Genomic DNA, 27,020 nt, shown 5'->3' on the forward strand with positions numbered 1-27,020 from the left:
TTTACACAGTAATTCACTCCCTGAAACACATTTAAATATGACATAAAGTACCAAACATGCTAGAAACATGTTAAATCATGCAACACTTGGCTAAGTGCTAAGGAAGTTGTTGTAACTCAAGAATACAATGTCCAATCTGCCTCAAACTTCACATGTTTGATAATAGCCCTGGCCTGAAGACATCTACATGCCAAAATTTAGTTATACTCATATCGCCACCAGCTGGTAGCAGGAAGTGTGTCAAATACAAATGACTGACGTTGTACTCCTATATTTATATACTTAAATACATATTGCCCACCGTGCTCTGTTTCCCTAAAGCCACCGGATGGCGGTGTCACGGGTGCGAGGGCCCTTTCATCTCTGCTTGCAGCTTTAATTGTTATTATTCTTTTTCTCTTTTTTTTTTTTTACTATCAACAACCTTTCAGATGTATTTAAATATAAAATCGTCTATAATCTATGATAAAATGAAACATTTCATGTTTCCTACAAACAATGTTTTCTCGAGTATCAAGACAGCCATGTGAAAGGTCAATGAACAACATTTATGAAGTGTGTTTGGCACAAACACGCTTATTCAACAGAATCTCAGCTTGGAGATAATTACTGTGTAATTTTGGACAAATGAAAGATTGTGTTCAGCTGTCGCAAATTTGTTGACTTTTGGAAATCAAGTTCATTGGTTTTGATGCACAAAGTTGTATTTATTGTCTCTTATAACAAAAATATTTTATTTAAACCCATGAAAATGCAGATCCTGTTATAAATAATAGTGAAAAAATAACTTTTATAATAACTGTTAAATAACTGTTGTTCCATTATTACCCCTTAGCAGATTCTTCTGTTCGTCTCCAATTTATAGCCACGAATTAAGATTTAACTCCCTCATTTTATTAATTTATTCCCTCGTTTTAGTATATTGTAGCCACGCATTAAGAATCCATTTCCTTGTTTTACTAAATAGTGGCCACGTTGTAATAAATAGTTCCCTTGTTGTAACAAATTAGTATAACATGGCATGTCATGCTCTGTAGGTAATCATTGAACAGAAACTGTTAAAAAAAATTAAAATTGAATTTTCTTTTACAATGCTCCAAACACATCTTGTTTAAGAAAAAGTTTATTGTGTTTTTTTGACATTTTGGAATCTTCATTCTACAAAAGTGAATTGATGCAACCCATTCCTCATGTAGGTTTAGTTACACTCACTCCTCCAGGTGCAGAAAGAGGACAGAACAGAATCACAAAAGCAATACAGATAGCAAAACTGGAGAAAACTCCTTGAATTCATCCATGCTCTGTGCATGTCACACAACAGTGGTTTCTCTCTGCAGGTAAATGTGACATTCTGCTGTAAAACATTCAATGCGTGGCTATGTTTATCTGTATTGCCTCCAGACAACGTGCTATTATGCGGCTGTATTGCTTGTCTTGTGACTCAGTACCTGTTGCTTACATGACGTGTAAGCTCAGAGTGGAAGGGCTAGACATATAGTGCAAAAGTAAAGGTGGGGGAATTCTATTTTCTGACTGCAACTACCATGCGCTTACCACATGCACCGCATATCTGCTGTCAAGGGAAAATCTACTAGTGCATGTGTAATGTATACAATCCCATTTGGAGAAATTTCACACCGTTCATATACTACAGTAAACAACACATTGAACAGACTCTTACAACGATAACGAACTAGGCTAACATAAAAAAAATAAATAAAAAATAAACATTTTCCACACAAAGGAAAAGCATTGTTGGTTCTCAAAGTACAATAGACATTTTGAGAGAGATATAATCACTATTTGATTGTACTGTGAATCCTTTTTTCATTTCAGATAGTCCAGACAAGTGCTAATGAATGAAGAAAATCGGATTATTGATTAAGGAATTGTGGGAATGATCGTAAAGGGATAGTTCACCCAAAAATATGAAATTCTTTTCATTTACTCACCCTCATGTCATGCCAAACCTGTGACTTTTTTTCTTCTGTGGAACATAAAAGAAGATCATTATTGTCCATAAAATGAAAGTCAATATAGGGTCCAACGTCGTTTGGAGAAAATCAATTTTCAGAATTTTAAGTAAACTATCTATGGAAGCTTGTTTCCGCCACTGAATAAAAAATAAAAAAGGTAATTGCGACTTTTTATCTCACAATTCTGACTTTTTTTCCTCACAATTGTGTGATATAAACTCACAATTGCAAGTTATAAAGTCAGAATTGCAGAATATAAACACAATTGTGAGTTTTAAAGTAAAAATGGCAAGATATAAACTCACAATTGCAAGTTATAAAGTCAGAATTGCAGAATATAAACACAATTGTGAGTTTTAAAGTAAAAATGGCAAGATATAAACTCACAATTGCAAGTTATAAAGTCAGAATTGTGAGATAAGTCTCGTAATTCTGAGAAAAAAGTCAGTCTTTTTTTCCTCAGAAATGGACAATTCTTTTAACTCCCAATTGCAACTTTATATCACGCAATTCTGAGAAAAAAATCAGAATTGCGAAAATAAACTCGCAATTGTGAGGGAAAAAAAGTCACAATTATCTTTTTTTTTTATTCCGTGGCGGAAACAAGCTTCCATAACTATCCCTTTTAAGAACTAAAAAGAGAACCCAAAGATTTCCGTTAAGTAAAATAACCACTAACGTACCACTGGTGCAACAAAGAGCAAGTTTAAACACTGAATTCGGTTTGGCAGAACTATCAAAAAACTGAAAGTTGTTGATTGTTTTTCATGTTAGTGGCACGCTTTTCAAAGTCTTTCCTTCATTCTCACTGTATAATGACTGCTAAGTAAACACTTTCAAGGATCTCTATAGGAAAGTGCAATACTTTTCAAAAGGAATACATAAAAATTATTGGTAACACTTTACAATAAGGTTCATTAGTTAAACATTAGTTAAAGTATTAACTAACACGAACTAGCCATGAGCAATACATTTGTTACTGTATTTACTAATCTTCGTTAGCGTTAGTTAATGAAAATACAGTTGTTCATTGTTGGTTCATGTTAGTTCACAGTGCATTAACTAATGTTAACAAGATTTTAATAATGTATTAGTAAATGTTGAAATTAACATTAACAAAGATTAATAAATGCTGTATAAGTGCAGTTCATTAGTTCATGTTAACTAATGGAGTTAACTAATGTTAACTAATGAACCTTATTGTAAAGTGTTACCAAATTACTTTTAAAGGAACTTATATACTAAAGTACCTGCAATAGTAATCCATATGAGTCCAACTACACACATCTGAAGAGCTACTTCAGCTCTGCTTCAAGTCTTGGGTACAAATTGACTAAATATAGCATATAGGCATATGCTAGATTGTACCTTAGACATGAAACTAACACATTTTGTTAAACAACACACAAAAAGCTTAAAAGCAGCTTTGTGACATTTAACATACCATCAACAGTAGCAATCTGAGGAAGTCACAGGCAAGCTTTCCCATGTGTAATGCAAGTTAGGCAGCTCAGTAGCTTTGTGTCTTTGTAACATGCAGGGCTGTACGTAGAGCTCAAAGTGAGCTGCAGCAAACTGACAAGGGCAGAAACATGAGCAAATATGTGTTATTGCTCTGAAGTAAATCTTGTGAAGGATTGATTGAGTTTACAAAAAAAAATCATCTCTCAGTTTTCCATCATTTTCTTTTGAAACATCTGTCTTGGGTATTGTGAGCAGATCTCCAGGAGTACAAGTTGAAATATTCATACAAATGTTCAGTGACATTGAGGAGGAAAATCCCAAGGGATATTGATTCAAATCAGCAGGATTTGATTATGAATTCATGGGGGTTAAAAGTGCTTGCTGAAATTATAACGTGTCACAACTTGTTTTAAAAAGTAGAGTCGCACAGCCTTGACATGAAATTTGACTGCTCTCTAAGAGAAAAACATTGCTTGGAGCAAAGTCTTTATCATGTCCTCATTTTCCATCTTTCATCAGGAGAGCTTGTTAGATTCATCCCTTTATTTGTACACATGAGGGGGTGGAGCGTTGGTGTAAACGTGGTGCTTTACACAAGTATCAACACCAAAAGAGCGCTAAAAACATGACATCTATCACAACGGAGAAAGGAAACCACACAGTCAATCCTCCCTGGTTTGCATTTAGGATTTGATCCATGAGTAATTGGTGTGGGCATGAGTTTAGGCAGAGGTGGGATGAAGAAAGAGGCAAATATCCCTCTCAGGATTGGAGTAGGTCTGTGCCTGGGTGGATTGAGGATTTCACACAGCCAGGGGTCCACGATGAGATTTGTTCTTGGAGTTTGCTGCCTCATTGGTGACCCCTTGATCGTCCAGGTTGATGTTGCTGGTGGACGCATGGTGAGTCAAAGGATCCCGCCCATGACGATAGACGTCAAGGTATAACAGACCTAACAGAGATGACAGAGAGAGTCCAAGTGAGAAGACACAGATGATAGCAGGTTGAAATAAATAAGAAAAATAAAGAGGGCATGAAGGTAGTTGTGAAGGTTAAAATAATAATGGGATTGTGGAAAAGTGGTTTAGAAAGAAATGAAATATAGAAGAACTAAAAGAACACCTTAATAGACCTTTTCCCCCAAAATTGGAGCATCTCTTGGAGATCAATGTTAAAATTAGTTTCTTCTTTTCAAACATTTTGCTATTTTCACAAGTCGGTTGGTCAAAATGTCCATCATGCAAACCAAGACACTTTTATCCATTGTTCTCCAAGATTTCTGTGAACTGAAATATCCTGCATTGTATATTCACCACATGCATCCTGAGTAAATGATGAAAAGGCTCTTTTAACCCAAAGAGGTCAAAAGGCAAATCCATAAAGAATCTCACTGATGATGATAATAGTGAATGGCAAAAAGGCAGAAACTTCTTTGTGAATCCATGACCTCTGTGCATTGCCTTTTAACTTGCTCCGTACCTATTCCTCAATGTGAACAGGACACGAGTCCTCATCTGTCCATTCCACAGACATCCAGGAAGATAGAGAGAAAGAGAGATGGGAGATGATGGAAGGAAAAACAGAGACAGAAAAGAGAGAGAACACAGCACATTTACAGCACATCAAGAGAATCAACCAGCCATCCACAGAAAATGAGAGTCGGATTGAGAGAGAGGAGAAGCTCGATGCTTAGAGATAATGAGAGAAGATGATGGTAGCCAGGGTCTTTTTGAAAACTGCACTTTCACTGGAAACTTTTATTTTTAATCAACAGGAGGTTCAATCTTCAAGTGCCTTTTCAAGTAAGTGATTTTCATTTTCTCCCTATAAGCAGGACTTACATAATAATAATCACAAACAGTATAAGGACACTTAAGTAGCACTTAAAAATGGATCAATTTCATTGCATTACATAAAATATCAAACCACATGACATTTCAATCAAGACATTTCACAAAAGTTGAAATTCGTTTCCAAACTGGCTTGAGGGGACCCCCAGGGGCCATAAAAGTTCAGTGAAAATTAGTACAAACATGTAAAAAGATAAATAAATGTAAAAAATTATTATATTATATTATATTATAAATAGATAATATATAAATAAATAAATTCATAAAAGTTTAAATTTACTGAATTTTACATTCATTTGCAAATCATGAGATTAATCACAATTATTTTATTTTATTGAAAAAATAGCGTCAACTTAATAGAAAATAAATATTTTACTTAAAAAATATATTTTCCAGATAACATTTTACACACATTGATAATTTTATGTACAATATAAATGCCTCTTTTTACACAAAAATACATAGCTGCTTATATATTTTATAAAGGGGGTCCTTTACATCATATTAATCATATTAATTCCATTAAAATTTAGACACTTTTAAGTGTGGCTTATGTGTCCTAATACGTTTTGGGTCAATTTTATATTTTGGACTGTGAAGTAATCATAATGACTAATAAAAATATGATGATGATGACGATGTTGATGATTAATAGTGTGTAAGAATCACATTTTACTATCACACATCTCATGTGAAAAGCTTCATTGGTGTCTTTCCAGAGAGAATGCTTTCTCTGGATGACAATAACCAATAGTTGGGAATTAATAGTATATGCTGGCAAAAGAAGGAGGATGAGCAGAAAAATGAAGTGATGAACATAAAAATGAAGGGAGACGCAAAGCTACTTTGAGCTGGCAGACACTGAACATGAACTTAGCTATTAGTATGACCCAGAGAGATAGAAACAAGTCATACATGATATAAACTCACACATACACATAAACACACACAAAAGAGGGGGGATAAAGGGCATGGCCACTGTACCAATTAATGCTACACAAAATTACAGCAGGGTCAAAGTAAGGGCGTGCATGAGCAGAGAAAGCCAATAGTGTTTTAGAGCCAGTTGCTGTTTTAAAAGGGACTCCTTGAAACCGCCTCACCCAATCCCTTCCAATCAGAAAGTCCATGTTCGAGAGGTTGCCACTCACCAGCGAATCGGCCATCAGGAGGCTGCTCATTGTCCAGGCCTGTCATACAGTGGGTGTCAGACTGCCCCTGATTGTTATTGTCAAACTCTGGACAAGGCACCTCGCTCCTCCTGCGCCCACCTGCAAGCGAGGTCAGAGGTCAAACAAGAGCAGCCGAGGCAGGGCAGAGCAGCCGAGTGGAGAACAGCAGTGAAGGGTCAGAGCAATGGGGTGCAGGATGCTACTCGGCAGCCATTTAGTGATGGCTGTGGTTGATGGATGCACACATACTCATGAGAAAGCAGAGCGGATGCAATCGGCGCGTGCACGAGAACACAACTGACGAACGCTTTGACACTCATTTCCTCACATTAGTAAGCATTCAACACATTAAATATAGAACAGATGAAAAATGTATATGCAAAAAGGGAATTAGTTACAATAAAAAGAAAGACTCTAAAAGCAGAATCCCTTTTTTTTAAATCAACAATTAGTTGCTTGAAAGAACTTTTAGCATTAGTACAGATGCACACTTGTCATAAAAACTAAAATAATAACAGCTAAATAATAGCTAGAAAGCTGGATATGTCTTTAAAATTCAGATGCCAAATGTGCTTGTGTGTGGGCTGATTAAACAAAACACGAAAATCGATCTACATTCGCCTTAAATGAGTCATATGATATTTATATTTGTAGTGAGCAACCTTTGGCCCACCTGCAAACACAAGTTATTCATTAAGTAGGTGTGTGGGCAGATTTAGAAGCTCTTGTCTTGTGGATGAAGTACCACCTACATTGCAGTGTTTTTTCTCCTTAATCTAATGTACAGTGTTGTGATAAGTACAGCCAATAGCTGAGGTTACAATTACCATGTTCTTTGGTGGGAGATGCACAATCTTCCTCAGTCACGTCATTTCCCTGAAGAAGAAAACATGGTTGAATAAATAACAAATAAAAAAAAAAAAAAACAAATAGCTGGGTTTAAGATGTTTGGTTTTTTGAATGTTTCACCTCTGAATCCTGTTCTTCAAGAATGGCAGCCACAAAGTTATGCCCTTTTGCCTCAATGGGGATTTCCTGCAGACACACGTAAATATGGTCCCTGTAACCATGATGTATGGTTTGCACAAACATCTCTTGGCATAAATTTTTAAATGTTTGCTCAATGGTAATTGAAGTTTTGGTTACAGTGTTCTGATAATTTTTGACCAATGAATTTCCATGACTTTGCAATGACTTTTGTTTGTAATTTTTAAAAATAGAGATTGCATTCACAAAGAACAATTTCTAGCCAATGAAATAGGCAAGGCAAGTTTATTTATAATAGTGTTTTACATAAAAGTGATTTAAAAAAAAATCATTAAATAATAAATAGAAATTTTAATGCCTTTATATTTTTAATTTTAAACCAAAATTGAAATGCAGGTGCTCAACAAACTATAGAGGAGGTTAAACTAAAAATAAATAAATAAATAAATAAAAATCCTACTCTAGAGTGCAACACTTATTCTACAAACATAAATTTAACTTTATTTCTTTAAAAAATTATTTTTCGAATGTCACTAATTTTAAAGAAATAAAGTTACATTTATGTTTGTACAGTTAGTGTTGCACTCTTTTCTAGAGTTTTTTTTCTTTTCATTTTTATTAAAGGGTTGGTTCACACAAAAATAAAAATTCTGTCATTAATTACTCACCCTCATGTCGTTCCACACCCGTAAGACCTTCATTCATCTTCAGAACACAAATTAAGATATTTTTAATGAAATCTGAGAGCTCTCTGGACCCTCAAAACTTTCAAGGTCCAGAAAGGTACTAAAGACATCGTTAAAAAAGTCGACACGACTACAGTGGTTCAACCTTAAATTTATGAAGCAACAAGAATATTTTTGTGCACAAAACAAAAATAATGACTTTATTCAACAATCTCTTCTCTTCCCTGTCATTATCCTTACGCAACTGACGCAGTAAGCACAGTGAAGGTTTCCGTGTTTACGTCCGAATGCCGGCTCAGTATTGGCCAAAGCTGCACACGTGAGCAGCACAACGCATGCGTGTGATGCTGACGCAGGAGCCGGCCAATAATGAGTCGGCGTTCTGACGTAGAACCTGAAAGCGCTGAACATAAACAGCGTATGAGAATGACAGAGAAAGAAGATATTGTAGAATAAAGTAGTTTTTTTTTTTTTGCACACAAAAAGCATTCTCGTCACTTCATAAAATGAAGGTTGAACCAATGCAGTCACGTCGACTGTTTTAACGATGTCTTTAGGATTTCATCAAAAATATCTTAATTTGTGTTCCGAAGATGAACGGAGGTCTTACGAGTGTGGAATGACATGAGGGTGAGTAATTAATGACAGAATTTTCATTTTTGGGTGAACTAACCCTTTAATTTACATGATTTTTCCAGACCTGGATATCCCAATTTTAAAAATGATCAGATATATTTAGATTTTTCATTAGCCTGGAAACCTGGATATTAACCACTAGGCTACACCACTACCACTACTATTTAATGCTCATGTGGTAAAAATTCATCAACTAAAGCATCTAAAAATAACAAACAAAAGTGATGAATTGTCCTACTTCCATGCCTTCTAACTGACTTACCTCACCCTCATGTTGGGAAGGGGCTCGGCTCTCTGCTGGGGTCTCAGCGGCCTCCTCTCCCTCTGCCCCAGCCATGTAGGAGCCGGACATTGAAGAGAGTGTGTCGGTGCTAATCTGAGAGTGCTGGCTATGAGAGGACGCCATTGACATCACAGACTGGGCCAGGCTGCTGCTTACTGGGTCTGAAGAGGGCAGGAAGAGGAAGACAAACAAATGTAAATGAGTGAGCTCTGATGTGTGTTTCAGTTAGTTAGATTTAGTTCACTGAAAAGCTGTACCCTCTGGGGAGGTGATCGTGGAGGAGAGAGGGGTGCCGTTGCAGGACGACTGATCTATGGCCCCCGAGGATGACAGAGTGAGGTTGTCACTTTCAGGAGTCACACCAGACTGCAGGACAATACAAACACAATGATAGTCAGATTGATGTGATGACACTGTATAAAAAATATGGAGGTAAATACTATAATACTTTCATAACAATATACAGTCAAACCAAAAATTTTTCAGACACTACATATAATTTTTTTTTTTTCTAGTGGGTGCAGGACACTATAGTTCATTTATGTAAGTGAGGATAGCAAAATAAAGTAAACTGTGACATATTATACCCAAAAATTCTTTATACAGTGGACTACCAGTAAAATTTATCAAAATTTGGGACCAAAAATTATTCAGACACTTTGACCTGACCATGTTTTGCTTAAGTGTTATCTGACATAATTAAGATTATTTTTTTCTTAAACAGTTTAACTCTGAGATCTTGTCGTATTTTATTACCATTTTTTTTTAACTATAGTGAATAAACTGTAATAATGAATTAAATGTTCAAGGTGTCTGAATAAATTTTGGTTTGACTGTATATATATCCCTTCAACAATTTTATTATATAAGAATCACAGAGAACAAATTTATACTGAAACATTGTTGAATGAAAAACTGTTTTGGACATTGATAATAATAAGAAATATTTCTTGAGCACAAAATCTGCATATTAGTTTGATTTCTGAAGGTTCATGTGACACTGAAAACTGGAGTAATGATGCTGATAATAAATCACAGGAATAAATTAAATTTTAAAATATATTAAAATAGTAAACAGTTTTTTGGATTTGTAATAATATTTCAGAATCTTTCGGTATTTTAATTTTTTTTACGGTATTTTTGAATCCAGCCTTGGTGAGGCTTCTTTCAGAAACAAAAAAATATAACAATAAAACAGAAAATGCATAAAATAATATGTATGAAATAAATGTTTGAGATGCTTGTACCTCTTGCTGTTCTACATGCAATTTTCTCCTGCATGTTTGCACTTCAGACTCACTGCATGACTTCTCATCCTCCTCCTCAGGCAGCACTGAAGAATTCTGGGAGAGGGATCTAGAGAGTTCACAGAATACATGATTAGCAAGGACTCACTTATCTGCCTGGTTCTTCAGCCCATAATTAACCTTCAAGAAAAGCTGTAAATTGGCTGTTTTAATAACACCCAGCAAATGTTTTATAGACATTAATTAAAAAGTTTTTACAGTAATACCGAAAAACTACACCATTCAATCCTTCAGTTAGTGCTCACTTACTTAGAGCCACTCTTCTTGTGTTTCCCATTCTGGCTGGAGTTGACAGAGTGTTCTAGCGGAGAGAGGGAGCGCACGGGCGTGTGGTGGCTATCACTGCCATATGTGGGCGCAGATCCAGAAACATGGCCCCTGGTGAGGCCCTGAAGTGGAGGAGCAGATGGCGACGGGTTCAGGGGCCCATTCAAGGCCTCCAACAGGGACACAGCTTCATAGCCTGGTGGGATGTGTTCTGATGCCTGTAATAAATATACATGTGGCCATGAAGAGCAGTACAGTTTGGAAGCATAACAACATTTTCACCTTTAGTATGAATATATGGTGTATACAGATGGCTTTTAGTTGTTTTCATTAAAGTGCGCCTATTATGCTTTTTCAAATATTACCTTTCATGCAGTGTCTAATATAGCTGTTTGTGAATGTAAAATGTCTGCAAAGACCACAGTGCACAAAAAATAAAATTATTGTCTCCTAAAAGAAAGAATCAACAAATTTGAATAACGCCACCCTATGGTCTTCATTGTCTGCCTGTGAACGACGTCTACTTTGACCCGCCCTCAAACACTGTAGTTGTAGCTGAGGCCTGGAAGAGACTGTGTTGTCAACATGTCAAGATGCTGTTTTCAGCGCTGCAAATCCACTTAGTTTGCATGCACTTCAATTAGATGAGGACTCACACTGGACTTGACACAGAAGCCTCCAGAGCTGAAATTTATATATGGTAATACGAGTTTCGTTTCCAACACATGCTGTAAGCGGTAGACCAGTCACAACAGACTGGGCCATCTGACCAATCATAGCAGAGTAGGCTTGATGAAAGGAGGGATTTAGAGAGACTGAATCTTCAAACAAACAGTTTTCAGACTCTTTGAGAAATTAGGTGATGTGCAATGTATATTATGAGAAAATGAAAGTGTTTTTTAACCTTGGATGCATGTAAACCTATTGTAGGAGACCTCCCAAACAAAATTAAAGGCACAATATGTAAGATTTTTGGTTTAAAATATCCAAAAACCACTGGAACAACGTTATATATTTTGTTGACTTGTGTACTTACATTATCCCAACCAAGAATGTTTAAATCCAGAGAAATAGGCAATTTTAACCAGGACATAGATCGTGTCCGTGCATCACCTATCAATGACATCATACCTGCATTACCCACGATTTCCGATTTTATTTTGTAGAAACCATGAAAACACCAAAGAGGTGAGCAACTGTTTGGATACATTCATCAACAGAAAACTAATCATTGTTATATAGCTCAAAACAGTAAGTCTTATTGTTTAAATGTCGCTTTCTTGATTTACCACAAGTACCATGTTTTACCATGACTATTATTGATCTAGATTACTGCAGTGTGCAACAAGTGTCTCATAGTAGCTGCCGAGCGAACGCACAGAGTAGCATTATAACAACTTTCAACAAACAAATGTATCTAATATGATAAAACAGCACTGCGTTACCCCACATACGCACGACCGGAAGAAGCGGAAGCGCTCGTCTCGGCATAATAAAAGCTCCACTGCTTGAGTTGAGCCGCGTGTCGCGCTTGTCTCTCATTAGCAATCGCTCCAGCTGCCTCGCTCCGCTCCAACAGCTTTCAGCCACACCCTGCTTCACACTACAGTAATGTTAATAAATCTTTAATACATTAGCTCATCCATGAATATGATTTCTGCACGAGTCCCGTCGGATTCTTTTCCACTGGCTGCAGATGTGAAGACAATACCTCCCATGATTCTGCGAAATCAAGGCGTCATCAAGCTACGCCTTTGTTTTGAATAAGCAACCTCAAGTGGTGAAAAATTACATATTGTGCCTTTAAGAACCTTTTATAGAGCATAATAGGAACACTTTAAAATGTGCAGTTTGTGCACCTAACTTGCATCAGAGAAAGTCTGACTACTTAAACCACTGAAGTTAATACTCCTAACAAAGTTTTATGTACTCGCCACAGCCAACTGTACTCGCATTTAGCTCTAGGAATATATTTATTTTGGACCCTTGTTCAGATATTTTCAGTTTTTGACATAATCGATGAGTCTCAATAAAGCTGATTCAAATGCCGGCTGCATTTATTTAGCTATAAATATACTTGCTATGAATAAAGCTATGTATGAAGAACACTGTGAACCAAATGTAGTGTTACCGAGTGCTCCTCTGAATCTGACGTCTGCGAGGTGATGACAGGGTTGAATCCAGTAGGTGTGAGCGGGCTCAGTTTTTTCCTCATCGCTCGTATTTGAAGGAGGGCACGAAACGCTGAAATTTATATCAGAAACAATACAAAGATAGAGAAACAACTTGAATAAATTTAAAGCGGCAGACAACAAAACTGCAGTGCATGCTTATAATAAACAGAACGTTATCATGCGTTGGTATGGACGCTAATACAGTTATCTCTATAGTTATCTTTCTTAGTGTGAACGGACCTTAAGTCCAGTATTCTATTCAGTTAAATATCCACCACAACATTCATATATGAGACTCTATAAATGCAAATATCATCTAAGCAATATTGTATTTTCATAAATATAATAATCTCATTCGGAAAGCCCCGTTGAATGAATCTGGTACAGGGGTTGGTGCTTACGTAGTCGACAGATGGGGCAACAGTTGGCCTGGTAACGCAGTGTGTCTGCACAGGCGTTGCACAGGCACAGGTGTCTGCAGGGCAGGATAAGTGTGTCCCGCACGTCTGACAAACACACCACACATTCAGCACTGTTGTCGCTAATCTCATCTTCAGCCACCTGTAAATGTAAGTGTGTCATTTTTTTACATTTTGATACCAATTAATGAATGAAAGCTTAAAAGTGACAGATGTTGTCTGTTTAAATCGATGTGGAGATTTCTGTGTGGTAACAACTACATCACAGGGAAAAATATCTACTGGAAAGTATCAATAAAGATACTATATTAATCATTTTGGTAATATAATTCATTCCACTGTCTTTGAATCTTTTACTTTTTGTGAAGTGGATGATGATGTACCTTTGATTCTTGACTGTTGTATTTGTTCTCTATGCCGTAGATCTCCTGCAGCAGGTAACTGACACCATCCACCTAAGATAAAATCATGAGAAGCTTAAGAGGTTTATTGAAGATTTGCCAGTTAGGAACGGCAAAGAAGATTTTTACATTACAAAAGCCATTTAATGAGCTAACCTTCTGTTTCATGGTTCTTTTTCTTCTTCTAAGCTATAAGATGGCTAAGATTTTTACATAAATAGTAAGCGGGCACTTACCACTTGTTTCTGTTTCAAAGGTTTCACACAGTAACTTCCATCCATATGCTAGGAGAAAAAGATAGCAATATATTATAATCACTAGTCGTCACAGTAACTTTTATTTTGTCAGATAATCTAAACTAATTAAGCTCAAAAATTATTTAATATTACTGAATCAAACTGATTACCTAAATGATCATTTTAAGGGTTAGATCAGGTAGAAATAGTATAACTGCACGCTTTAACTGTGTTTAATTCGGTCCTTATTTGCATAAGCAGAACACAGCATGAATGGACATTTCTTTTTTTAAAAGAAATTAATACTTTTATTCAGCATGGATGCATTAAATTGATCAAAATAAATCAAATAAATGCTGTTCTTTTTAACTTTTTTATTCATCAAAGAATGCTGAAAAAATGTATCACGGTTTCTACAAAAATATTAAGAAGCTCAATTGATGATAAAAAAAAAGCACTAAATCAGCATATTAGAATGATTTCTGAAAAAATTACGTGATACTGAAGACTGGAGCAATGGCTGTTAAAAAATTCACAGGAATAAATTACAGTGTTCAAATATAATTCAGTCATTTTAAATTGCAATAATATTTTACAGTATAGTCTTTTTTCAAAAACATTAAAAATATATTTTTAATGACCCCAAACTTGTGAACGGTAGTGTATAAAATACTTTTTTTTACAAAAAAAAACATACCTTCTCAAAGGATGCAAGAAGAACATGGGAGTGTCCCAAGTGTTCTGCACAACAAAAATACGGTCCAACATATTTATATAGATTTTTCCATATATATTTCTACATATATAATATATTAGCTATATCCAATTACATGCATCCAACTCACCATCTCCCTCATCCACTACTGCTTGTACAACCATGGGGTAGATGTCTTTATCCATGTCAAACAAAAGCTGTGTAACAATAAACGTCAATACCAGGTTAAATCAAAGTGCTCTAAGGACATGCATTATGAATTGCTCAATGATTTCTTTAATGAGACGGATTAGGACAAATTCAGTCTGACCTTTTTTAATCCAAAAAATGCACATAGACACAAAAGGACATAGCTTGCAGATGTGTTACCTCCTCATCTGCCCATTCTGATAAGTTGACGTAATGAGAGGGCAGACAGAACTGTTGGCAGACACCGCGTTTGAAATGCACCGTCTCTGACTGCAGAGAGCTGTCCTGCGGCAAGTATCTGTCAACAACACACAATAAATCCCAAGCTTTGATGTCATTTCCCAACTTGCTGCTCTTCAATAAACTGGTAAAGGCTGAGCTTAAAGTGTTTTATTAATAATAAACAATAAAAAAGGAATATTCAGTGTGTGTCTAATGCTTAACTTACATTGGCACACCATTGTGAAACTCTTCAATGGCTTGGTAGTATATAGTGATGGCAACTTGTGTGTCGGCATCAAAGGTGAACTCAATATTGTAGCAGCTGTGGCTTTTCCCAACTTCCTGTCCAGGAAGCTTCATGTCTTCACTACATCTGCAGTCAAAATTACAACCTTTACTAGATGTCCAGTTAAGAATTTAGCAAAAAATGTTTCACGACAGTAATACACAGAAAGATACATAATATATTTAATTAATGTAACATTTTTTACAACTAACTATAAAATGAGTATAAAAACAACTATCTAAATACTGTATCTTAAATACTGTGCCCTTACATGTTTTTTGTGGCTTTTAGTCTGTCTTGTAACTTTGAAATGCTAATATGCACCTAAAAAATTGAAATATGCATTTAAAATGTACATTTTTTCTCAACTAGTAAAACTGATGAGTCATCCGGCACTACACAGATTTTTATCAAACCAGATGCTCTATAAAATATGATACAAAATACAATACAAGCAGCAACCAAAAAGGCAAGTTGTGAATCAAGGTTCATCATCCAAATGTCCTGTAATACAGTGCTCAGCGTAAATGAGTACACACCCTTTGAAAAGTAACATTTTAAACAATATCGCAATGAACACAAAAAACAATTTCTAAAGACTAAGTTTTATATAACATCTGTTTAACTTATAACATGAAAGTAAGGTTAATAATGTAACTTGGAGAACAAAATTTTCAGTTTTACTCAAATTAGGGTGATGCAAAAATGAGTACACCCCACTGAAAGTCTCTGGAGCAAAGCTAAATTTTAGACTATAAATGTCTAATTTAACAAGAATTTAACCACAGGTTAGTCTAATTATTCATTATACAGGTGTCCAGCAGTTAAAACCCCTTCCCATTTCATGCTGTCAGCAATGGCACCAGACCTGAGAAATTCTTTACACCAGAAAGGTGAAGGCTACATAAAGAGGTGAGCAAAGCTTTGCTTATCAGTCAGAATACTGTAGCAAAAGTAGAAAAAATGTAAAAAAGATGGAACTGCAACTATCTCACAGAGACGTCCAGGTTAACACCTCGACAGGAGCGTCTTCTGATGAGAAGGGTTGAAGAAAATCGGCATGCAAGTTCACTGTAGTTATCTAAAGAAGTAGAAAGCCAAACTGGGGTGACTATTTCCCGTGACACAATACGGCGTACACTGCAGAGGAATGGCATGCATGGGTGCGGTCCATTAAAGAAGCCTCTTCTAAAGCCCAGGCACAAAAAAGCCTGCCTAGAGTTTGCCAGGGCCCATGCTGACAAAGATGAAGACTACTGGGACTCTATACTCTGGAGTAATGAGACCAAGATAAATGTTTTTGGAACTGATGGCTTCAAAACTGTATGGCGTCGCAAAGGTGAGAAATACAAATAACAATGCATAGTGCCTACAGTGAAACATGGTGGTGGCAGTGTCCTTATGTGGGGCTGCATGAGTGCTGCTGGTGTCAGGGAGCTGCATTTCATTGATGGCATCATGAATTCACAGATGTACTGCTCTATAATGAAAGAGAAGATGGTACCATCACTCCGTGCCCTTGGTCGTCGTGCACTTTTCCAATATGACAATTATACTAAACACACATCAAAGGCCACTGTTAGATTTCTGAAGAAAAACAGGGTGAAAGTGATTCATTGGCTCCTGATCTGAACCCAATCGAACACCTATGGGGAATTCTGAAGAGACAAGTTGAGCATCACTCTCCATCCAGCATCCAGTCTCTAAAAGAGGTCATTTTTGAAGAATGGAAAAAGATAGATGTTGCAAAATGTCGCCAACTTGTTCATTCCATGCCTAGAAGACTTGGTGCTGTCATTAAAAATCATGGAGGCTATACAAAGTACTAGATGTAGTAGTTTTTGTTGTGGGGTGTACTCATTTTTGCATCACCCTAATTTGAGTAAAACTGAAAAATGTGTAATCTAAGTTATATTATTAACCTTACTTTCATGTTAAACAGATGTTATATTAAACTTAGTCTTGTCAACATTTTGGAAATTGTTTTTGTGTTCATTGAGATATTGTTTAAAATGTTACTTTTCAAAGGGGGTGTACTCATTTATGCTGAGCACTGTACATCAATACAGGAAAGAAAACTGCACAAATCACATGATTTCCTTAAGAGCTCTGTCAGGTGCAGTAAAGATATTAGAGATAAAAATCTCACCGGACAAGCCGCAGAGTGTCTTTACGGATGTTGATAAGACTGCGGAGGGTCTTGACTGGCTCATGAGGAGGGGGAGCATTGTACGGGAACTGAAATCACAATCACAGCACAATAAACACTTTGGAGTCAGGGTGAAGTTATTAATTATAAATGTTTGAGAAGCATTTGCCCTCTTTTATTATAAGCTCACATATCTGATGCACACATATGATCTCAAAAATAATCTGGAAACAAATCCACATTACAATGAAGGTGATGTACACTGATCTCCAAACAAGCTGTTGTGTCGATGCATGTGTGTGTGTTTCCTCTGAAAAAATGCGATGCACAGGCATGCCCACGTGACAGAGAGGCAGAGCGCGTGTGTACGTGCGTGGGTCAACACTGGGTGAGCCTGTTGCCTCCCCTTCCCCCCTCCCTGGAGTTCAGACTGAATGTGGCTCTCTGTATTACTTGCGGTAAGCTGTTGCTTAAATCCACAGCATCACTAGCCTGTCTGCTTACAGACGGGCCCAGAAGCTAATGCACATAGTGTAAATAAAAGACCCACCACATGCAGAAATATATGTGTGCATTTATAAAGCACAAAATACAGCACATATATATCAGGATAAAGCTCTAGAAAAGAAGTAAAGCAATATACTGTAAGGGCAGCTATACAATTATATGAGACATTGGGCCAGAATTACACTTCAGACACATATAATCCTGTGAATTATAGAAGCTTCCACCAACATATAGTAATTTACATGAAACTAGCATGAATATCCAGTTAAAGTAACAGTTCTAAGCAGACCTCATAACGGCTCAAGAATATAAATATCTATTTTCAAAGACTTATTTTAAGATAAATAAATAAATGATATTTAAATATAAATATTTATATTGTAATATATTAGTTAATCATGTTAATATATATATATATATATATATATATATATATATATTATATAATATGATATTCATGTATTATTAAACAAAGATATTTTAAACTAATTATTTAAAAAATGTTTTAAAAGATGTTAATAATACAATATATCATAAAATATAAAAATATATATAATAATATAAATCATTTTTTAATCATTCTTTGTAAAATATCTTTGATTTATATGTAATGTAATAAAATGAGTCATGAGGCATACTGTTTTTGATCATTTCTGGAAATGAGATCACACAAGGTAAGATCAATGAATACAGAATAACAGAATCAGTGGTTCATGACCTCCTAGAATAATCAGTCAAAAATGGCTGCATCTAATCTATATGTTACCAGGAACTGAAATGTAATCTTACCACTACTGGTCTGTTGCCTAGGAAGTTGAGGTCAGTGTTTTCTCCAAAGAGGTAGCCTTCAGGATGAGTTGAATCAAACTTCTCTCCTCCCATAATAAAATGGCTAGCAAAATAATTCCCTGCATGACAACAAACAGATCAAATGTTACAGATATTGAACAATGAAAAATTTATAAGTACTTTTGTCACACACAATGACACATATGGTCAAATGTGGAGTGTTCCAAAGAGTTCATTTAATTTCAACTTCTGTGCATCAGCTTGATTGGACTATACTGAACCCACTGTCTCAACGCTGAAAATTTTTTTATTCAAAACATAAAAATGTTATTTATTGTAACATCATGTGGTAACAAATAAAAATGGTTTTATTTAAGTAAAAAATACAGTTTCATTATTTCAACCCATTTAACCTGACTACATTGTATTACACTAACACCGAGTCAATTTAACTTTCAGATGAGGTAGAAATAGCTCTTTTAGTTAGCAGATGCACATTTTAGCAACATGTAGACTACTAAATGGTGTAGAAAATGATAAATAGATGCAAAAACCTCCATTCCTCCAGAGTGATATTTGGACACAAGACAACTAAAAGGTTTACAAATGAAGACAGATATAGTAGACTGGAGAACCAATAGATTAAAGAAAGACAAGCTCAAGGGCAGACAGAGGATATTGGCAACCGCCATGGGAAGATACAAGGGTAGATAGATGAACAAGCTTGAAACTGGAGCAGAAGGTAGCAAGAATCAGGCACAAGTCCCAGGCTGCACATATAGCATATCTGGTTACTTGTGGTTAACACACATTCATCTTCTCATCTGCCTGCCTGTCTCCTCAAATATTGAAAGATTTGTAAAACAACCATTATAAAACTAGCTCGATGAGTGCTGCATTATCTAAACACACAAGAAGATCATCTTATCTGAAAATAAACATAGTAAGTTAATGCATTAGGTTAGCAGAAGCTATGTAAACCACATAGTCACAATAAATTCCTTTTACTTACAGCGGACACTCTTATTTCAGATTTAATGATGAGTTCGAAATCATCAAGCCATTTGCTCTAATTGTGGTGTATTTCAGTAGACACAGCACCACTGGGAATGATGAGCCCCATATCAATATAAAGGCAAGCATCTATAGGCCTACTGTGCTAATCAGATACAGACTTGCTGACCAGGAAACAGTGGGTGGTGGCCCTGGCCCCATGGAGTTAAAATGAACAGGACTTTCGCATTTCAACTGTAAGAAAAATATTTAACTAAATTCTACAAGTCATTTTTTTAAATATAATTGTCCAATAATTAACCTATGAAAGAATAGGCCTATAAAATCTGAACAAGCTTGGGGTTCTCTATTGGACTTAACAGTTCATATATATATATATATATATATATATATAGATAGATAGATAGATAGATAATATAAAAGTAATGAGAACATTATTTCATTATAACAATACGATATAATAATATAATACAATATAGCCCAATATAATATTTGTTTAATAGGCTATATAAAATGTGTTATTTTCTCACCGGATTTGGGTGGGTATCTGTAAACAGAACTGGATGGTATATCGACCTCCTCGACTCCTGCATTCTGACGGCTTGTCAAAGCTCCCATTTCAAATAGCCCAAAATTAAAATAATACTGAATGATTGCAATCCTACTGCTGCTGCGTTTTTTGTGTCCCGAACATCTCCTTCTTCACGCAAAAGCCCGTTTTTTTTTTTTTTTTTTTTTTTTTTTTTGCTCTTCGCTTTTATATTTTTGCCATGCACAGGATTAGTTGGTGCTCTTAATGCCCTGTAAGCTCTGTACAGAGTCCCTCGTTGTTTTGTCTGCAGACACAAGCTGCTTTTTGCGTCCTGCAGACTGTAGCCCTATTATAAGACTGTCTCTGTCTCCGTGGTGGGCATCCTTGGCCAAGTTGCAAAGCGGCAATGAGATGCTCTCTATATGACACAGTTTCTCGGTATGTTTATCATCATCATCCCTGTATCCTCTGTTCTCCGAGCGCTTGAGCGATGGGATGCAGATGCGTATCAGTGATGTAGAAACAGAATAAGATGGTAGAACGGCAGTGGGCATGAATCATTGTGTCTAAATGGGCGGGGCTTAGAGGACCGGATGTTGATTATATTCATAGTAACAAATAAAAATTTTCTTTCACAGCATATCCTATAATGGACAACATTTTATTATATATTAAAATTACATATTAATACTAATAATTTATCATTATATCACTTCCGCCACATTTCCTGCCAATCTAAAAACTGTTAAAGCAGCGCAAGTGTTCTCTCTTTGCGCTAATGGGATAACCAATCACAGTCGTTTACGGTCGTTTTAAACACCGTTTAAGATTGCTTTGACGGAATTGCATTTATATATCATGTACACATCCTTATAATTACATTACATTTAAAAGAATGTTGAATTATACAAATGTCTCAAGTAAAACAAAAAACGTTCTCAGATTTGAATGTAGCTCAATGGAGTATTAAGTTCTCTGAGCCGATAGGCGCCCCCTGCTGGAAGTATCTATTTTGTCTCAACAGAAAACCGTTTCGGCCAGTAAGATTTGCTGCTCAATGATCAGTGCTGTATTACTGTCCTCAGAAGCGCTATTGGCCACCCCTGACGTCAGGCTTAAATCCAGACTTGAGGTTTTGCGCAGTACAAACACATCCTGCCTCGCCAAACGTGACCTTCCCCTAATTTTGGAAGTGATTCACTGCAGTGCAGTAAGGGCAATATAGGTGTTCACTTAGTAGACTTTGAGCCCTTTTTTAATTTAAATTTATTGTTTTTATAATATTAGTATTTCTCACTGTAAAATACATTTCACAGACAAGTTACGGAAAGGAAGATATTATTCACCAAGGGAGTTAAATAGCAGATCATACGAGAGTACCAAAAGGAAGCATGTAAAACATGTAATATTTAACAAGTATAACAATATAATATTTAAAGTGTTTATTAATATATTATTAAGATTGCTTTGTACCATATAAATCATGATCACAAATTCACAATACTGTAGCCTACACGTACAGTAAGTCAGTATAATCACAAAGCCCCATTTTGAATAAGTAACTGATTTACATTATAAACTAGATTTCAAGGCATTGGTAAATTAAATAAAGCAAAGTAAAAGGGGAAAAGGAAGAAGAAAAAAAAGGTTACATGAACCATCATTTCATTTCCCCACAATTAGGCCTACCTGATATTTGAAGAAAATTTTTTTTTAATTATATGACATTGTTGTTTCTTACTTTTTCTGTTTTATAGACCAAAGTGAAGGATCTCTTTCAGCAGCAAATGTCAAGAAAGTAACCATAGGCCTACATCTGTGTTGTGTTTTCTTTATTATCTTATTTTTTTATTATCACTTAATAAACTTGTTTAATCATATGATTATTGTAACTTTCACGAATAAGATAAAAAAGGGAATATCTCAATTACAAGATTTCATGAAGTGTTGTTGTGAAGCAGTTTGATATAACAACACTTATTGTATCTGTGCTTAAACATACACAAGTAGATTATTCAATAAACCATTTTTTTATCATCATCATCACTCAATCTTTTAGATGTCAAGGACCCCCAAACATGATCATCCTCATGCTGGGACTGCCATACTAAAATTTAAAAGGAATCTATATAGTTACTTCTATAAAGACCCAATTACTGTGAATAATTAATATTATAAATATGTCAAAAACTATGATTTGGAAAATATTTAGTTTCTTTTACATTAATGTATTGTTAGATGTATATTATTTATTTGTTTATTAATTTACTTATTTTAATCTATTTTTCATTTACTTGTTTATTTTAATATTTATTATTTATTTATTATATTTTTATTATTGATTTATTTAAAAAAGCCTAGATGGACCAACTATCACAGGTTACAGTTGTGACCATAAATAAAAAAAATATACTGTAGACCTATAGGCCTACTCACCACTTTTTAATTAATTTTTTTTTTTTAGAAAACCCTGCAGTGTTTGTTTCATTACTCACTTAGCTGGGAAAATTTGGATTGGATGAGGTAAATGCTTTGTTTTGTTGTTCCTACTCGTGCTATATTGCTCTGTTCCTAGACAAGAGGTTCTTTTATTGCTTGTAAGAAGCAGGTAACGTGTAGTGTCAGTCAGATGCCAGAAGGGGCAGTATTCTCACCTTGCAAAGGAAATAAAAGCCAAACTCCGCCAACCACGGAAATCCGGTTACAGCCATTTTAGAGTGAAAACCGCGCGGCGTGTTACTTTCGACTCTCCCGAATGGTTCGTTATTTTCCGTCTAAATCTCGATAGAAACCGTATTTTTTTCGCATAACATACTGTAGTAGAGATAGTAGTTCAAGATGAGCTACGGCAGACCTCCGCCCGATGTCGAGGGCATGACTTCTTTAAAAGTCGACAATCTGACTTACCGCACGTCCCCTGAAACGCTGCGGCGGGTTTTCGAGAAGTACGGCCGAGTCGGCGATGTCTACATCCCGAGAGACCGATACACGAAAGAAAGTCGCGGGTTCGCCTTCGTCCGTTTCCATGATAAGCGGGACGCGGAGGACGCAATGGACGCCATGGATGGCGCGCTGCTGGATGGGCGCGAGCTGCGCGTGCAAATGGCGCGATACGGGCGCCCGCCAGATTCGCACTACAGCCGCCGTGGAGCCCCGCCGAGGAGGTACGGGGGACATGGACGGAGAAGCCGCAGGTAGGGCCTTCATAGTCTATTTCCTATTTTAATACCTCCTTTTTCATTTGTTATAGGTTAAATAAGTTACTATATGTTCGAAGTTCAAATTTGAGGCCCTTAGGCCTCAAGGTACTGAAAACAACACGTGATGTATTCCTTGTAATGGTTGTAAATATTTTGTCTTATAACGTATTTCTCTTTAATTTATTGAGGTTATGTTTTAATTAGTTCTGTTTTAACTGTTGGTATCGTTGCGTCGTAACTATGGCGTAGTAGCAAACAATTGCTCAACTCATTTGTGAACAGTCCGATTCGCGAGCCAGCGGTTCTTTTGAGTCGGATCTTTTCAGTGAGTCTATTGTAGCCGTTAAAAAAACCTAGCGGTTTCATTACAACACTTGTCCTTTAATAATACTCGACAAATTGCAAGGGAGCTCACGATAACGCAGATTTTAAATATAATTTTTTTTTAGACGTTCTTTTAAAACTAACCATTTGAAAGAACCGATTCGTGGAAATGAATCGGACTCCCTATTATGCTGCGAGTTTTCCCGTGTGGTAATTATATTTGAATGACTGGTTTTGGCGAAGACCATAAACATTCGTAATTTTTTTTTTTTAATGGATTCACGTACATAAACTCGGTTTCTTTTGTATTCACATTTAAATGTTTGTCCTACCCATCTATTATTAGGAAAATTTTTAATAGTCTTGTGGTGATTTTAAACTCTTTTAAATCTACTTGTATTCTAACTTGTACATTTTAATGTTTGTTTTTAGCCGTAGTCCCCGGCGCAGGAGGCACAGCAGGTCCAGGAGCAGGAGCCGGTCCCGTTCCCGTAGCAGATCTCGTTACAGCCGATCCAGGTCAAGGTCCTACTCCCGTTCCCGGTCTCGGTCCCGTTCCAAAACCCGCACACCACGCAGAAGCAAGTCCAAATCAGCTTCCAGGTCCCGCTCAAGGTCTAAGTCCAAGTCTCGCTCCAGGAGTCCTACTCCCAGATCAAACAAAGGATCCAAATCAAGATCCAGATCGAGAAGCAGACCCAAGTCTCCAGAGGATACTGGAGCCCCTGCTGAATCGTGAAATGTAGGTGAGTCTAATGCTTTGTATAGATGATTAATTTTATTGCAACTGCGGGCATTTTTACTGTCGTCCAATAATTCTGATGACAAGTGCGTCTTTCAGTTCGTTTTTTTTTGGTAAATATCCTAAATCCTAAACTTGATTGATTTTGAGCAGAACAGCTTAAACTCATGCCTTAAGTGGGGAAAGTGAAGGCATGCATTTATTTTAATAACAAAATGGCTGCTTTAAAATATGAAATATATTGTACGTTTCGCCCCTCTACTTTACTCTTTCATCAAGTCCTTCAAGACATCTGCAGATGCAGCAGAACGGTAGATAAATTATCTTAATGGAGGTGCCAGGTTTTACTCAAGTTTAGCCTGATTAGTAGCTGTTATTCACAGCATCTGTCTGGTATCTCTGAATCTGCATGACTTTTAAAGGTTAATTTTTAATACACGCCCTAAACCTCACATGGATATTTGATTTGGAGCTGTCTTGGGTACAATACCGTAAGTATGTGTTTGTTTTGAAACGTGTACCAGCCAAAATCCATTGATTTCATCTAAATGTGGAATTCTTTCCTCCAAGCTGCTGATTCCTGTTTGCAAAAGAGGAGTTTGGGGCAGTTTGAGAGCAGTTAGTGTGTGATCCGTCCATTGGCTGCCTGCTGCTGATTGGCGGTTGCTATGGAGCAGGTCGGTCTCATTGAGTGTTGAGGTGGTGTTGAGGTACGTCTGCAGGACAATGGACTGAGACCTTTCCATCATCCTTGTCACAAACTCATGTCTATCGTGGCATAGGCAAAAATGGGATGGATACGGGTGTGTTCTCAGAGCCAGAGTTTAAGCTGTCAGGCTGCTGGGTGTCTGATATAGGCCTAATTAACTTATTTGGCTATTTATTACTATTCTAACTGGCGGTAAATGAGATATACCTCAGCTTGCCGACACTTAAAGTGGCTTTGAGAAGTTCATATTTCACCCTCAGGTTTGTTGGCTCTCTTCCCTTGAGGTTTCTCGCAGAACAAATATCAGGTACACAAGGTTTCTTGCAGAACAAAAACCAGGTCCATAGATTCATGTAAATATGGTTAGTTATTTGTGTGGAAAGAGTGCCTGTTTGTTCTGTGTAACTGATGACCAAAGTCGAGCATTGCGTAATATGCAATGCTTTGTTTTATGGCGATTATTGTAGAACCTCCTCTGCTTTAATGCTCTTTGAAACTAACTTTATTATTCTTTTCTTCTAGATGATGTCAACTGGTTGACTCTTTGAGGATCGCATCGAACAGATGTCCGTCTGAGGATACCCAAATTATCCATATATCAGACCGAAAGGTTATTGTAATTTGGTCTAAATCTTTTAAATTGCTTGTTTCTGTTGCCCACAATTGTTTTGTATCATACATTTGAATTCTGTGATATTAAATGATCTTTATGCCTAAATGGGGCTACTAGTTGAAATCCTTTCTCATTTTTGGTAGTTTTGTTTTTCTTTTTCTTTTCTTTTTTTTTTTTTTTTTTACTTCATGTTATTGAAACTCCCAGACTATAAAGTAAGTTCATTTTAATCAGGTTTTTTGTTCTTAATAAACATTAATGGACAATTCTGGATGTTGTGCATATTTCTTTGACCCTAAAGGACTGGGTACTACAGACTGTAATTTGGCCTCTTAAGAAATCTTACTATGTAAAACCATAACATAATTGCTAAGCAAGCAGATGTTATGGTTTAAATGGGAAATTTCACAACATGATTCTAATATTCTCTCTTGTGTATTTTCTATGCACTAGGCGCAGTTGCATAGCAGTTGAGTTTTGCTGGTTAGCTGTTAAGGTGGCGTGTTGCGGTGCAGAGTGCTTGGCTGTTTCCAGTATTCTCCTGATTGCTCCTGTGTAACACCTTGATTTGACTGATTGTTTAAATTCGGCTGTAGCGTTTTTCTTTTTGCAGAAAGATCCTGTGCAAGTCCTTTTGTGAAAACCCATTATAAGGCAGATATTTAAGCTTTTCACATCTCCGGAAGAGTTCCATAATATTTGACATGCTCAATTGGTCATAATATTCATGTGAATGATAAATAAAGGTTTTCTTTCTCTGAGCATGACTGCATTTTTGTGCATAGCTAATTCTTTACTGGTCTGTTAGTCTGTTGTCTGGTGTAAAATGAGCAAAAGAAACCCTCCATAAATGAAAATAAATTGTGCTTATACAAAAAGTATTGGTACTCCTGTGATCTCATTATTCATGGATTCGGACTAAATGACACATAACTTAAACTCCCACAAAGTAAATAGAAATACCTCAGTTTACTTGAATATGTTCATATAAATGTCAGCTTATTGACTGAAAAGGTTATTAAAGTTCAGACAAATTAATATGCTAACAAAGGTTCTCAAAGTCTGCATGGAAAGAATTCACCCTAATTTTTAAATGCATAGATTTTATTATTTTTTTTTGCAAACAATTTGTGTGTAACTTTCATATTTAAATGGTTTGATCTCTCAATGT

At 36.2% G+C, this 27,020-nt stretch overlaps 2 protein-coding genes across 15 annotated transcripts; one reads left to right on the forward strand and one right to left on the reverse strand.

Annotated features, from left to right (window-relative positions):
* Positions 1–1,107: 1,107 nt before the first annotated feature.
* rnf157 (ring finger protein 157) lies at positions 1,108–23,030 on the reverse strand. Of its 6 annotated transcripts, none has more exons than XR_007932879.1 (20): positions 20,260–20,857; positions 18,716–18,834; positions 17,420–17,508; positions 15,211–15,357; positions 14,943–15,060; positions 14,704–14,770; positions 14,556–14,599; positions 13,859–13,906; positions 13,605–13,676; positions 13,204–13,363; positions 12,760–12,872; positions 10,611–10,846; positions 10,302–10,410; positions 9,312–9,420; positions 9,034–9,215; positions 7,432–7,497; positions 7,290–7,338; positions 6,442–6,561; positions 3,421–4,392; positions 1,108–1,987 (listed from the first exon to the last, which is right to left on the reverse strand). XR_007932879.1 is itself a non-coding variant. In XM_051914186.1 (20 exons), the coding sequence occupies exons 1-19, from the start codon at positions 20,345–20,347 to the stop codon at positions 4,920–4,922; spliced, it is 1,971 nt and encodes a 656-aa protein (XP_051770146.1). In that variant the 5' UTR covers positions 20,348–20,861; the 3' UTR covers positions 4,259–4,392. The 6 variants fall into 6 exon arrangements, 5 of the variants coding, with proteins under 5 accessions (XP_051770147.1, XP_051770144.1, XP_051770148.1 ...); XM_051914186.1 differs by lacking the exon at positions 1,108–1,987 and adding an exon at positions 4,920–4,954 and having other exon boundaries at positions 4,259–4,392; positions 20,260–20,861; XM_051914187.1 differs by lacking the exon at positions 20,260–20,857 and adding an exon at positions 22,916–23,030 and having other exon boundaries at positions 1,108–4,392.
* Positions 22,965–26,730, forward strand: srsf2a (serine and arginine rich splicing factor 2a). 9 transcript variants are annotated; one of them, XR_007932884.1, is made up of 5 exons: positions 22,965–23,455; positions 24,218–24,531; positions 25,098–25,237; positions 25,759–25,846; positions 26,303–26,730. XR_007932884.1 is itself a non-coding variant. In XM_051914193.1 (3 exons), the coding sequence occupies exons 1-2, from the start codon at positions 23,100–23,102 to the stop codon at positions 24,522–24,524; spliced, it is 663 nt and encodes a 220-aa protein (XP_051770153.1). In that variant the 5' UTR covers positions 22,965–23,099; the 3' UTR covers positions 24,525–24,531; positions 25,098–26,730. The 9 variants fall into 9 exon arrangements, 4 of the variants coding, with proteins under 4 accessions (XP_051770153.1, XP_051770154.1, XP_051770155.1 ...); XR_007932880.1 differs by having other exon boundaries at positions 25,098–25,846; XR_007932881.1 differs by having other exon boundaries at positions 25,759–26,730.
* Positions 26,731–27,020: the final 290 nt, after the last annotated feature.

This window comes from Ctenopharyngodon idella, chromosome 12, assembly GCF_019924925.1.
Source record: "Ctenopharyngodon idella isolate HZGC_01 chromosome 12, HZGC01, whole genome shotgun sequence".
Lineage (NCBI taxonomy): Eukaryota > Metazoa > Chordata > Actinopteri > Cypriniformes > Xenocyprididae > Ctenopharyngodon > Ctenopharyngodon idella.

Excerpts from the sequence above, each read along its gene's own strand:
- srsf2a (XM_051914193.1), top strand. The coding sequence starts at position 23,100 with ATGAGCTACGGCAGACCTCCGCCCGATGTCGAGGGCATGACTTCTTTA. Across the intron at positions 23,456-24,217 it reads CATGGACGGAGAAGCCGCAG|CCGTAGTCCCCGGCGCAGGA; the intron begins GTAGGGCCTTCA and ends GTTTGTTTTTAG.
- rnf157 (XM_051914184.1), bottom strand. The coding sequence starts at position 20,347 with ATGGGAGCTTTGACAAGCCGTCAGAATGCAGGAGTCGAGGAGGTCGAT. Across the intron at positions 13,364-13,604 it reads ACAACAGTCAAGAATCAAAG|GTGGCTGAAGATGAGATTAG; the intron begins GTACATCATCAT and ends TTACATTTACAG. Across the intron at positions 9,421-10,301 it reads TGCATGTAGAACAGCAAGAG|TCTGGTGTGACTCCTGAAAG; the intron begins GTACAAGCATCT and ends ATTGTCCTGCAG.